The sequence below is a fragment of the Hermetia illucens genome, chromosome 2 (assembly GCF_905115235.1).
Source record: "Hermetia illucens chromosome 2, iHerIll2.2.curated.20191125, whole genome shotgun sequence".
Taxonomy (NCBI): domain Eukaryota; kingdom Metazoa; phylum Arthropoda; class Insecta; order Diptera; family Stratiomyidae; genus Hermetia; species Hermetia illucens.
The window spans coordinates 26,023,650-26,038,236 of NC_051850.1; the positions used below are offsets into that span (position 1 = coordinate 26,023,650).

Here is a 14,587-nt window from a genome sequence, read left to right on the forward strand (position 1 = left end):
AGAGCAGTTCACTCCAAAATCCCGCCATTTAACTTCGCCGAAATTCGCGTTCCAGTTGGTGGTAGTAAATATTCTGGGAATTCTCATTATCATAATCAAGGAGCGTGCACACAGTTCTGAAACCAATTTTAGACGGTTTTTTATTGTCAAAGGTTGTAACCGTTGCGGCAGCAATAAAGTTTCGGAATTTGCAAGTTGTTAGCCTACAAGTTTCTATTCCTTTTAGTCATCTTTTACGACAAGCAAAGAATACTTTCACTTGTTCTTAAACCCTAGCTCAATGATTGCAAGTATTGACTCTTTGCCTCTTATTTGAAGGACCGGTTGAATAGTCTTATGCGAGCTACATTTAAAAATATTATTGATTCTGTCTGAATTTTTGATCCTTTCAAGTTGTGTTCATAGTGTGCTCCTATAGTTTTACATTATACGCAACAATCCATTCAAGACCGTAACGGTACACTACAGGATTACAGTACCCTATAGGAGGCAATGTGGTCAGTATTCTTCTTAACAGAGAAAATCCTTCATTTTTACTTTGATTCTTAGCCAGCTTATTTCAAGTTTAAATCGAATATTACCATATTTCTTAAATAATTGAACAAGCAATTTGCGATTCCTCTTTCATTTTTCATCAATAAACTATTCTACGTGGCGACATTAATTCCCGGAAATCACCAGCGGAACTGTCACAGCAGTTTCCTGTTCCGCGAATAAGTTTAGCCAGAGCACAAACCACTCCTTGCCAAGAACGCTCATGTGCGCCACTTCTGCGAATGACATTTCGACCTCTCCCACTCACCCCGAAACCAGGTTATGTTACTCAAAGTTGACGGCCCCAGTTGGATTTTCGCATTTGCTTCTCGTGGAGGTTACTCGGTAAAATAACTCAGAGAATAGTTTTGATTTGCACGTTGTGTTGCTTGTTATTGGTTGTTGTTCCTTTTTAATTTGACCCACGACAATTCGAGATGTACGAGTTGAAAACGCTTCTGCCTGCTTTCGACATTACCGTGCCCAAGTGCATGTACGCCATGAAGAGCCTGGCCCTGAAGCGCGACGGCGGAACGCCAGAAGTAAGTGGCTCATCGATTTGCTCCTCAACAGATCCTATCCTGCAGAGCATACGTCGGCAAATTGATATGGTTTTGAAGGTTATTTAACGTTCCTCTTGGGCTGAGTTATTTTCAGTTTAGCATGTTTAGTGTCTTTTGTGTTTTCTGTGAAGAAAATGAGTGGGCTCTGCCTGTCAGCAATTTTATGGTTAATAACCTAGAGCAGGTGTGCAGAGCGGTGCCGATGGCTGCACTATTTTTGTCTGAAAAGAAAAACTGCTTATGTGGCAGGAAATGGGTCGGGGAAAACGATTTTCCTATTTCTGTTGTCCACCAAAAACTCGGGCGAGCCGGATTCTGTAAAGTGGTCTAATCAAATGGTTAATAATTGTGTTCAAATTAATGAACAACAGTTCAATGTATTCGATATTTCATGCATAATTTTCTTCCTCATGTATATATGCCACTGCTTTTTCCACATCCTTTGCAATTTCTGCTTCCATTTGGTCTGCTTCCAGCTATTCAATCCTCTTTCTTGCCTCACCATCTTTTTTCTCTTAGCTTTTTCCGCTTGCTTTTCACCAGAAAGTTCCTTCCGTTCTCGTCTGCCTTCTACGAAAGTCCAGGTTAATTCAATTATGTCTTCGGTTTTTAAGGATGTCAACTGCTTCTGGTACTTAACTGAAGGCAAATTTCATAAAAGTGTTAAATATTCTTTGGATGCGTTTTTAAAGACTATCCAAGAGGAAGAGACAAGATTTCTATTAATCTAGATGGCCACGTAATGTCGCCTGAGAAAAGAGTGGGGCTCTGGATTTTTAATTGTAGACTTGTTTCGGTGGAATCGGCCGATATTTGAATCATTATCTTAGCTATCAAGAGGTTCGTCCCTATTGAAAGAGTTATTGACGCTTCAGTATCATTAAAGTTTTGACAAGACATAAACCAAAATCAAGGTTTTCAATCTGACGATGGCATTTTCACTATCTACATTCATGGGCAGAGTATCCAAGGCGTTGATCAATTTGTATATATCTAGGAAGCGTGGTTTATGCTCATGGTTCCACCGGACCGGTCGTCGCATTAACAGCGTTAAATTCACCTTCGCTGCTTTGTCTATAATCTGGAAATCTCAACACCAAGATCAAGTTGAGGCTGTTCTGTGCTAATATTCTTTCTACGTTGTTATTTGGGAGTAGCTCATGGAAAGTAACCACCACTACTACTCTAAAGCTCCAAGCCTACGTCAACATTTGTCTAGGTAATGTACGCTAGTCTTACTACCTCAAACAAAGAACTTGGTCGGTGCAATACCAGCTACGTATGGCCGAGGTGCGACCGTTTTTATGCTGGCTACGCTATGCAATGTAACTCATTCTCTCAGAATAGCGGAGAAGTATGTTTTACCCATAAAAACTTGGCGCAGAGCAGTAGAGGGAAAATGGAGAGTTCCTGGGAAGTTCTGGGAGGAAGCGGGTTGATGCGCTATAGAGAAATATTCTGGGTCCAAGGCAAAAGTTATAAGGAAACATGCGGTCCGGAGAGAAAATTACGCGGACCTCCATATTATAGCTTTTTCCATCAAAGTTTCTTTTGCGAATATCCCCCTCGTAAAAGGATGTAACTCACTGTATGCGTGAGCATTCACAGTTTCCTTAGTTCTACAAAATTTGGTGTCAATCGCTATAACCGTCTTCGAGAAAAATGCATCTGACCGGCAGACAGTAAATCGATTTTAATAAGGTTTTGTTTTACACAAAACACAAAGAGATCAGGGGCTCGATAGCTCGGATTATGGTCCGTTCCGTTTTCTGCTGCACTTTACTATTATTTCATGCACATAAATTATTAGAGATTAGAGTACTCTAAGCAATACTATGGTGGCGATTTCGTGAGAAGAAAGGAGAAGATGATAAGCGATTACTAACCATTTCGAATGTGGAAGAATCGTGGAACCAAATGAAAGACACGATCGACAAAGCAGCCTCTGCAGCCCTTGGGGTCACCAAGCCAGGTAAGCGGTACATTAACCGAAATACTTGGCTTTGGAATGATGATGTTGAAATGAAGTGTGTCTGTATCTGGACACTCGGGATGGCGAGAGAGATCTGTATTGACTTGCAGAAGCCGAAACGAACGCACAACACTTCTGTTGCGTTAATGACAAGAACGGTATTTTACTTACCAACTGCCGAGCCGCAACAGATAGATGGCGAGAATACTTCGAGCAGATTTCAACTGAAAAATTTGCTCATCCTCCACTTCCATAATCAATGCCGCCATTTGGAGTGGTTCCACCTGTCAGCGCAACTTGGTGCTCAGAGGTGGCGGTGAGGAAGATGGGGCGGCAACCCTATCGGCCAAACCAAAACCAAGTGGTCGAGGAGAACCTCCATAGTGGTGGCACCGGGAGACGCTGTAATTACTTTGGTTTGCCGGCCGTGATTCAGTAGGCGAATGCTCCAAAGACCTAATTAGGGCGATCAGACCCGAGTCTGCACGGGGACTCATCTGAAGTGGCAAATTGGTCACGAAACCTTACCAGGGGTATACTGGTACCATGGGAACCGGGAAAGCCACTGGACTCACATACTTCGGGTGAACTCCTGTGGTATGTGAGGACAGCTCGGTTATTTGCGGTTGGCCCCCCTAGTGGGAGTTTCATGGTGGTTGTGGTTGTGCTCAAGCGAGAAGAGACCTTCGGGCCTCGACGTGGTGTTGCGTATCAACACGGGTGCCGTTCTCCTTAGTTCGGTAGAAATTTAGGTAATTCTTGCATCCACCAGTATGCATGCTAAGCCATGCACTTGGTGTAGACTGGTACCGTTGTGACTTGTCTCAGCGGGGCTCTTATTGTGGTCACAAAATCAATCCGTGTCTGAAGAGGACCGTAGGATTAAGTCTCACGACAGGTGCCTACGTAAAACACTATGGGCTTCACTGTCAGCGCAACTAGAGTCGCAGAGGCAATAAAACGAATGAAATCTGGGAAAGCCATAGGCCCTGACGACATCGCATCTGAACACTTGAAAGCGAAGAGCTGGGACCCAACACTGTGGTTCAGTGAATTCTTTAACCGGGTTATTCAGGAAGGAAGAACACCATCTGACTGGCAAGAAAGTACCACTGTTCCAATATGGAAAAAGAAAGGTAGCCCAGCAGAATGTTCAAATTACCGTCCGATCCGATTACTTTCCCATACCATGAAGATTTTTGAACGCATTCTTCAGAACCGTATTCGCTAAATCGTGCCACATGAACTCATCTGGTATGCTTTATTATAACAATTTGTGCCAGAAGAACTCGTGCGCTGGGTTTAATTGCTCTATCACGATCCGAAAAGTAAAGTTCGAAGTATGGCGGGTGTATCAAAACCGCTTCGTGTCTCTGTTGGTGTTCATCAAGGACACCGTCACACGGGACATCCAACATCCAGCGCCCTATACACTGCTTTATGCAGATGTTTTCCTAGCATCACATAGCAGAAATGATCTCGAGCAACTTGTCCAAAAATGGAATTATCGCCTCATGCAACACGGTCACAGATTGAATCTGAATAAAACTGAATTTCTGACAGCCGATCTCCATGAGGCAGGCACAATCACTGTCGGCGGCAGTGGCCTGCCCAGAACTGAGCGATTTTAATACCTTTGGTCAACACTATCAGCCAATGGAGAACTGCGTTATGAAATTGCTGCACGCATTACCGCAACCTTGATGAAGTAGCGTTCCACAACGGATGTTCTTCTTCGACGTATCAACGAACGTCTTAAATCTAAAATATACCGCAATATCGTTCGTCCTGTCGCCTTCGATGGTTCTGAGTATTGGCCGACTATGTCCGGATAGCTGAGTGGTTAGAGCACAAGGCTGTCGTACGGAAGGTCGCAGTTCAAATCTCGCTGGCGGCAGTGGGATTTGTATCGTGATTTGACGTCGGATACCAGTCGACTCAGCTGTGAATGAGTACCTGAGTCAAATCAGGGTAATAATCTCGGGCGAGCGTAATGCTGACCACATTGCCTCCTACAGTGTTCTGTAGTGTACCGTTACGGTCTTGAATGAAGTGCTCTAACACACTTCAAGGCCCTGATCCAATATGGATTGTTGTGCCAACGATTATTATTATTATTATTATAAAAAAACAATGAACGGCGTCCTGCGGTAATGGAGACGAAGATGTTGCGTTGGGCTAGTGACGTGACACGTTTCGACCACATCCGAAATGAGGATATCCGCGATCGATATGGGGTTGCACCGATCGTCGAAAAGTTGCGAGAGAGGGATCTTCGATGGTATGGTCATGCAATTCGCGCTAACGAGAATTCACTTGCCAAGATTGGTCTGAACATCGAAGTCAATGGTAAACGACCAAAAGGCCCGTCGAAACAACGGTGGCTTGATACGCTGGATGGTGATTTAAAAGCCTCGAGATTGCATCCAGATCAGGAATTTGATAGAGCCAAATGGCGAAACCGATCAAGACGAGACGACCCCGCTTGTGAGTGGGACAAAGGCTGAAGATAATGAGGAAGAAAGATAGGTTTGTGTATATACATAGTATAGCCATAAGTGCTATCAGTCGATGCGTATAGCGAGAAATATTAGGCCACCGAAACTGGTAACACTGCGCACGGAGAGTACCTAATCACTTCCACTTCCACTTGGAGTACCTTCCACTTCCGTTAGACTTTCAAAAAGATTCTTAGTTTGTTAAAAAAGCTGCCGATGAACGAACGATTCGTTTTTTTGGACAATAGTTCGATACCGCGAAACAGCTAATGTGGTGGACAGGGCGCGGTAAGGGCGCCTGCGTTTCGTACGTCGCCGGAAGGTCATGCATGCTGTGCATGAGCGTGTTCGTCGCAATCCTCTTCGCAAGCAGAAACGAATGTCGGCGGAAATGGGCGTTTCAACTCGAAGTATGAGTCGTATTTTACGAGTAGATCTCGAACTCGGTGCGTACCGGCGGTGCCTTAGCCATATGTGAACGCCAAAACTGAAGGAAATACGGCGAACTCGGTGTGCTGCTCTTCTGCAATGATTTCCCGGTAAAAAATATCGCATCGTGCGTGCAGCTCGAGAAATGCTGCTTCATACTGTACGTGAAGCGATCGATGCATGGCCTCACAGACTTCGGGCCTGTATAGCTGCTAGCGGCGGCCATTTTGAATATTTTTCTTCGGTTGAAAGCTCTATGTTTCCCTTCTCTAATGGTGTACTTTTCGATTGATTTGGTTTATTACTTGCATCTCACAATATATGTTGGAAAAATTTCATTACAAAGAAGATTTTTTCTGGAAAATCTAATTTTTCACAGCATTGTTTAGGCTAAGGTAACCTGCTATTTTTTCCTATACAGGACACTGTAAATAAAACCACAATTGAAGAAAAGTGATATCCAACGGCTTAACTTCCCTCAATATGCGCGCAATATATTAGGGAGGAACTAACATGAATGTTATATTCAAAAGACTGTTTTGTAGCAGTGAATTTGTGTACTAATAAAATTGTTTTTGGTTGAGCTTATTACATTTTAAACATACCAACAAATCAGAGATTTGATTGGAACAATAACTGTTTGTTTTCCTTGAAAAATTCTGAGTAATAACATCTGTTGCTAGCTTCGTCTAAATTTTTGGTTTCTCCCGTTTAATTTTTTTTGCCAAAGCTGTTACGTGCAGTTTTCTGTTTGTATACTAACATGCAGCAAATCAACTCATAAAAATAATATTTTTCCATATTCCAGGCCGAAAACGCTTCCGCTATGACTAAATTGGAAGAACGACAAGAAGTAGTTATAAAACAACTACACGAACTACGAAATCAGCTTCAATCGATGCGATCGTCATTGAACGTTTGCGGCAAAACTATACAACATACTCAACCTAGGGGCGAAGTTTATGTAATTTATAAAACTATTCCTATTCCCTGCAGGACTCGACTGATTTACTTTCTATTATTAACTCAAAACAGGAATCGCTTCCAGATATAGTTATTAATGCGCATCCGAAATTCATACCATATGCATTACTCGCTATTAAAAATATATGGAAAGATGTTTTCAATATTGATGTGAAATGTTATTCACATTCAACAATTGTTAGTCTGGACCAGGAGGCAATTGAATTTCAAAAGCAGATAACTGCTAACAACTCATCTGTGAAGAGTCCTGGTATTAAAGTCACACTTATTTGGAAAAATAGTAAGTACCATCTTTAATTACTGGAACTATCATTTTTTACTATGAAATGTGGCAAAAGCCAGACAAACCCAGGAGGTATTTGTTTGAAAGTTTGTAATAGCCGGGAGGATAAACCCGGTGACGTGGTTTACAATTTTCGCTGATTGTTACTTGATACAACCCAGAGTCCACTTTGACAGTTATAGTAAAAAATCACTTGTTGATTAACGAATTTCGCTGTTCCGATAGATGTTGACAAAGTATACTTTGCGTTAGAGCTGCGACATCATCGAACAAATATCGATTTCTGGATTAGAAGTTACCGAACAAAAACATCGATATTTGTCATCTTGGAGTATGGAGTGTTTTTATCAGCCGATCACTCCAATATTTGTTTCAAATATGATCCAAGAGGCACTATCCTCTTCATGTCCACCTAACCGCTGGCCTATGTTGATGTGTCCGGATAGCTGAGTGGTTAGAGCGCAAGGCTGTCGTACGGAAGGTCGCGGTTCAAATCTCACTGGTGGCAGTGGAATTTGTATCGTGATTTGACGTCGGATACCAGTCGACTCAGCTGTGAATGAGTACCTGAGTCAAATCAGGGTAATAATCTCGGGCGAGCGCAATGCTGACCACATTGCCTCCTAGTGTACCGTTACGGTCTTGAATGAAGTGCTCTAACACACTTCAAGGCCCTGATCCAACATGGATTGTTGCGCCAACGATTATTATTATGTTGATGATATCGACATCACGGGAAGAATAATCGGAGATGTACAAACTACTTCCATCCCAATCGGGCAGACGTCGTTAAGCGCCAGATCTTGGGCTGCCAATTAAAGAAAGTATGACGAAATATATGGTGGTAACATCAGCACCAAAATCATTAAAGACACTGGTCAAATGAGACCAATAAATATAAAGAGTCTTCAACTTTGTCGCGGTTGAAAACTTCTTCTATCTAGGGTCGAAAGCTTCGACGGTGAAATTCGCGCTAGGTTATTGGCACCCAACAAAACCTATTTCAGCCAAGAAAAACTATCTCACACGAAACATCTCATCATAGGATCAAAACTCTTACTGTACGGCTGATATTATATGATCAGTATTTCATCCATTGAAAATGGACTGATGAAAAACTGATGGATTGACGTGCTTAGTATAAAGAAGATGATAAAGAACCGTTTTTCTTGAATGCATTTAAACATCCGAACCATTTGGAAACCATGTTTCGATTAACAATACAATGACAGTTGCACTACAGATTTTTTTTAAAAATTTAAATATCAGTTCATCATTCATTGCAATAGAAACACCTTAAATCATCAGTTTACCATAATTTTGCCATTGATTGACGCCAGACTGATTAAATACTCATCGTGTAAGCTCAGCCTACAAAACAATGATCTTGCCAGTCCTCGAAAACTTGGAGTTGTTAGCAAAAAATTGCAAACTCTTAGCTGCGTTCGAGAGAAGAACAACAACAAATACAAGAGGTGGTTTAGAAAAACACAAAATAAAAAATATACAAGTAAGCGCTGGCAAAGAAATTGCACACCAGAAATGAAAAAATCGTAAACTTTCTGCTAAGCAAATATAAAAGAAGGTCCCTCAGCAGACATGCTGTAAAACTGACAGCACAAAAAGATGTAGACAATTCCTTATGCAATTCTGCGAAAAGTCTAAAAAAAATTTGACAACAAATCCCATTTATTGAACAGGGCCTGGGTTCGCTCTGTAAAAGATGAAGCAGATCTCTTCGCAACTAGGAAGTATCTTCCAGCCTCAAAATATATAGCAATCTACAAGTCTAATCCCAGTCACAATAAGTTGACTATCGCCCATGTAAAACTGAATGAGCTAAGGACAAAAATTAATACGGAAAACGTCCTAATAAGCTCGAAAAAAAACTGTCCATTTTCTTAGGCTATCCACGAATCATGCAATTTTTTCATGTCTTCATATAAGTGGAACTGCTGATCGGCCAAACCATGTGTCACCCAACAGATTAAGTAATGATGATCTGGGAAATATTGTGGGTGGGGCAGGACTTCAAATTTGAGCATTTCCTTATAGGATTTAATGGTTTCGGCAATGTAAGGCCGAGCGTTGTGATGCTCGAGAATCACTTTGTTGTGTTTCTACTCCTATTGTGCCCGTTTTTCGCGTGGTACTCGGTTCAATCGCATCAATTGGAAGTCGATACCTTTCACTAGTGATGGTTTCGTCCGGACCCAACAGCTTATAATAACTAACACCGACCTGGTTCTACCAAACACCAGCATAACTTTCGCAGCGTGAACATTGGAGCAGTTCCCACGAAATCTTTGGGTTGTTGAAATGAATCCATTTTCTATCAATCGGTTCGATGTGATAAAGAAAACCCTTCCATTTTTTGCTGCGGAAGCAGTTGTCCACAGGTGGAATAACGACACTCAACATCCCTTGGTTTCAAATCATAATCCAATCTGCTTCCTTTTTTTAGTGTGCCCCACCTATGGGCGCATCAGACATTCGATTTTTGATGGTGATGTGCTCCAACTGCAGCGGGTAGCATTACATCCACTAACGTAAATTCAGGGGAATCGAGTACTTAGACCACTAGGGCTTGAATGCTCATAGGTTTTGCCTCTCCCTCACCTCATACACTCACACATATTCCTTGCTTTTGAATCTTTCTCAATGCATGCAATTGCTTAGAAATAGTTTGGTGGGTAACTCCTAATCCTGAAACAAGCGATTCTTCTGTTTGGCATAGATCCTCATCGAACAATACCTTCTTCCTTCATGCCGACAGTTGTCAACATCGAAATCACAGTCTTTGAAGCGACGGAACCAATCACGATACGTTGTTTCACTTACAAGAGCTTTCCTATAAACTTTTCTCGATGTATAAAAACAAAACCTTATTAAAATCGATTCACTGTCTGTCTGTCTATCACACGCACTTTACGGCTAAACCGATACGAACGAAATTTGGTGGATAGATGAGAACTATGAAATCCCACGCATGCAGTGAGTGACATAAATTTAGGTTGAGTTTAAAGCGCGAATTACGTGACTACACCATCGAAAACGTCTCACTCGCAGTTTTTCCACAATCGGTGCAACCCCATATCGATCGTGAATATCCTCATTTCGGACGTGATCAAAACGTCTCACGCCACTAATCCAATGCCACATCTTAGTTCCCATTACCGCAAGACGCCGTTCATTGTCTTTTCTAGTCGGTCGACACTCAGAGCTATAGAGAGCGGCAGGCGGACGACATAGATCACATCCATCACAAAGAACGTCAATTGTGGAATGCCGCTTCATCCAGGTTGCGTTAATGCGTGAAGCAATCTCATTACGCAGTTTCCATTGGCTGATAGCATTGGCCCGAGATATATAATCGCTCAGTTCTGGTCAGGTTACTGCCATTGACAGAACTGAGCGATTTAAATATCTCGAGTCATTGCTACCGGCCAATGAAGAAGTGCGTTATGTTCCTCATATAGGGAAACACCAAACCTTTTATATCTGAAGCGTCAAGCTTCCGGTTTCCCGACTGGTTTCAATTTGTCTTTCGTTGAACCTAGCTTAGTCCTCAGTTGTCTGTTGCGTTCAAACTCACTACTTCGATGTTGTGTTTTGGAAGCGTATTTCTTATTTTGCTCGTTAACGATGAAAATGTAACGCTCGCTCTGATAGGTGGATTATCCTTTTTTACTGTTTGTAGTAGTAGTGCTCTTCCGTCAATGGTGTCTCTAGCAATCTATGTATCAAACTGTAGTAAGCCGCCAGTTTCTGCTCATATGTGTGTTTTGACGCTTTCGGTATGGTACGTTGTGCATGAGTTTTCTTTCTGAATATGTCGAACTTGAGTTTACTGTTGTTTCTTATTATTGATAGGTCAAGAAGCGCTATTCGTTGGTCATCTTCCTTTTCCATTTTGAAAGTCATGTTGCGATGTATGTTATTGGAAGCAATACCTAGATCTGAATTCAGTCTAGTATCTACCGACTGTTTGTTAATGAATAAGCTTTCGTGGGCGCCCAGCTATTAATTTTTCTTATTTGTTTTAATGCTTTCAGATCGTCGGTGTTTATTTTATGGCCGCATTACACCATATGATTAGCCACCATAGATTTTGTGGGTTTTCGAGAGCGTTTGATAGCCAACTCTGCCTCCTTCGTATGCTTCCTAAATCTAGTGGTTACTAGCCTTTTCGTTTGTCCGGTATACAGCTTCGGACAATCTGAGCAAGTGATCTTCTAAATACCGCGCATCTCCTCTACCGTTTTTCGGTCATTCTCTCTAGCAAGTTGAGATTTTAGCTAGTAGATACGACTTGATCCTACCAGTTGTATATTGAATTTTTTTAATGTGCGTTTTATATGCTTGGACAGATTGGAGAAAGACGCTTGACATTTTTAATGTGGTAGGAGTCGATTTTTGCACAGTGTAGTGAGGTTAATACGTTCCTGATCATCTTATCTATGGTGGTGCTGATGTACCCATTCTTCCTTGCAGTGTCCATAATGTAGTGTTTTTCGATCTCTCTGCGATATCAATAAATAACACTAGCAAATAGGAACAGCAAGTTTTAATTATTTCATATAATTTAATCGCTAAAAATACCGCGTAATTACACTCAGATAAATATTACTTGTCTGTCGAGGTGACTGAAAAGAGTTAACCTGTATTACTTACTTGAATAAAGGACAAATTCATCATCATCAACGGGGTAACAAACGGTATCTGGTCTAGGCCTCCAGGAGGAACTCCAGGCGTCCCGGTTTTGCGCATAGCTCTACCAATTTGACGTTCCTCAAAACGGTCTGGGGTCCTGGCTTATGCCATCGCTCAGGCATAGACTTTCCGGCTGGATCATCCTCATCTATACGGATGAAGTGACCCGCCCACCGCAACCTGTTGAGCCGGATTTTATCAACAACCAGACAATCGTGGTATCGCTCACAGATTTCGTCGTTATGTAGACTGAGGTCCCATGTATAGTGCATTTCCCCGGCTTCGGCAACAAACTCAATTTGGGAATCAGCTAATACAACAGAAATCAATTAGAGTCGAGCACCTGGTGTTATTACTTAAACATCAAGCGATAAAGTAATGTTGGGCGGAGCTTTGCTAGTCACACCAATATTGTACGCCAACTTCCCAAGATCGCCCGTATATAGCAAAGTTGCGAAGAAGACTAGAATTACTCATTTTTTAGCTAGATTAAGTAAGTAAATAAGATATAGGTCATGTTGCTTCCTTCTCTAGAGTCAACCGCTTCGCGTGACTTCGACAATTTCCACTTTCAAAAATTAGGCCTAGGATCGTTTAGTGGATATTTATTGAGATATTGCCTATAAGTGTAGGCACATAAGTGTAATGTTACTCCTACGAGGCTAAATTAAATTTCACTTTGTCGTTAAATTAATATCAGAAAATTTCATGGGTTTAGTTTAGTGATTTAGGATAGTTTCACAAAGAACATAGGTACTTACTCCTAATTTTCTCTCTTTCACTTTCCAGCCGAACATACTGAAATGATAAGTTCACCAACAATGTACGTCCCCATCTACGGTGAGGTGAACATAATTCGATATTTAGCCCGCGTCGGTCCTCAGGATTATCGATACGAGGATACCACCTATAGCAATGATATTGATGTTATCCTTGATATTTGCTACCAACTGTTACGTTGTCAAACAGCTAAGTCAATGCAACCTCTACTGCGCTCACTAAATAACCGACTTCAAAAGCAAAAGTACTTCACTGGTGATCAACTATCCATTGCCGATGTTGCCGTTTGCAGTTCGATAAGGAGGATGCCAGCCGCCGCGAAGAATTTAACAGAGAATATGAATAAGTGGTTGACTCGTGTGAAACAAGTTACTCTAATATAGAAATGTGATTGAAATTTAAAAAGCTCAAATTTGGTGTTTTATTCTATTCTTGGGAGTTATGGATGAGGTGGATCAAAATGGATTTGTATCTTTTTGTGTAAAGTACAAAAGCACTCAATATAACAAGGAGGCTGGTACATTGTCGTTTGTTTCTCACTTTTTTCTCTATTCAGGATTGTAGCTATTGTTTAATTGAAAGCTTCATTGAAGATTAAGTTAGATAGAGTAAAACTTACCCTATATACTATATGCTCGCATTTATACAGTTCTAATGCGATTGATTAGTGCTGCGTCCACTCAATGCGTGATTTGCATTCTACTTACTGGCTATTCTGTTGATACCGTTTATTCGCACAACGTTCTGAACTAATTTTATGTGTGCTAATAGCAACTTTTCCTCCTTTACCAAATCATATAATGATTTCAACCTGAACAGATTTCAAGGAACAGAATACGGCATCAGCCATGAAAAAAGTATGTTAACAAGAGACTGAAGTGCCATTCAACTCTTCAACACCATTAAATTCATCAAATCATAATTCCATGTTGGCATCTAGATAAAATTAATTTAACATCACCCATCAACAGAACTTAATGGGCTTCAATTTAGGGATAATTTGCATTTTTTTTTCCACTCTCAAAGTGTTGCAAAAGTTGCACATGTAAAAAATGTTATTCAGTTTGTATTACATTCTGCATGTGACATGCCGGGTGAATCTTTAATATGCATGTCATGGAAAAAGAATCCAAAATTTGTGAAAATGAAAGATAAAAATTGGACATCCAGTCCCATTCTCATGAGCCCCCTTTCCTGCCTCAAAAAAGCAGGAACAACGTGCTCGCTGTTAGTTACCTACAATGCTCCATTCTGGATGACATTTGTTCGCTCTCGTTTTTCCTCAATCGTCTCGACGAGCATATGTTAACACAAAAATAAGTTTTATATTCACCGGGCATACCTACAACAGGACACAGGAAAAATTCGGATTGTGTTGCTGTTCTCGTGGTGTTGAATGTAATATGCAGAAGCTGACATTGTTTTAAATAGACCACATGCTACGCTCGTTTTAGTTGCGATTACGAACTTCACAGGAACAGACTTTCACCAATTGCAGAGCAAACCGACGTTTAGAATGCTGGAGCAAACCGCATTAGAGTAAGGGTGGTAAAGAGCTGTAAAAAACATTGGACTCTCTTTTCCGCGTCATCTAGTCTGCCCTAATTAATTCTGGTCACATGGATCAAGCACGTACCGCATTAGTCAGGAAGTAGGATGGAAGCGTATTGGATGCTGTCAGGAACCAATTTAGATATTAAAATACTAATTTATTAATTTGAATTAGAGAACGGTAATTTCAGTCTGTAATGTACTGTATCGTTTGGAGGAAGGACGTGGTTTGTTAGACACGTACACTCATTATGGTTTAGAAGCAACATGTTGGTGAAGT

At 41.2% G+C, this 14,587-nt stretch overlaps 1 protein-coding gene across 3 annotated transcripts; it reads left to right on the plus strand.

Moving 5' to 3' along the window:
* The first annotated feature begins 797 nt into the window (after positions 1–797).
* On the plus strand, positions 798–13,168 carry LOC119648180 (probable aminoacyl tRNA synthase complex-interacting multifunctional protein 2). Of its 3 annotated transcripts, none has more exons than XM_038049766.1 (4): positions 798–879; positions 6,805–6,960; positions 7,032–7,260; positions 12,766–13,168. In XM_038049766.1, the coding sequence occupies exons 1-4, from the start codon at positions 817–819 to the stop codon at positions 13,137–13,139; spliced, it is 822 nt and encodes a 273-aa protein (XP_037905694.1). In that variant the 5' UTR covers positions 798–816; the 3' UTR covers positions 13,140–13,168. The 3 variants fall into 3 exon arrangements, with proteins under 3 accessions (XP_037905694.1, XP_037905692.1, XP_037905693.1); XM_038049764.1 differs by having other exon boundaries at positions 815–1,154; XM_038049765.1 differs by having other exon boundaries at positions 816–1,076.
* Positions 13,169–14,587: the final 1,419 nt, after the last annotated feature.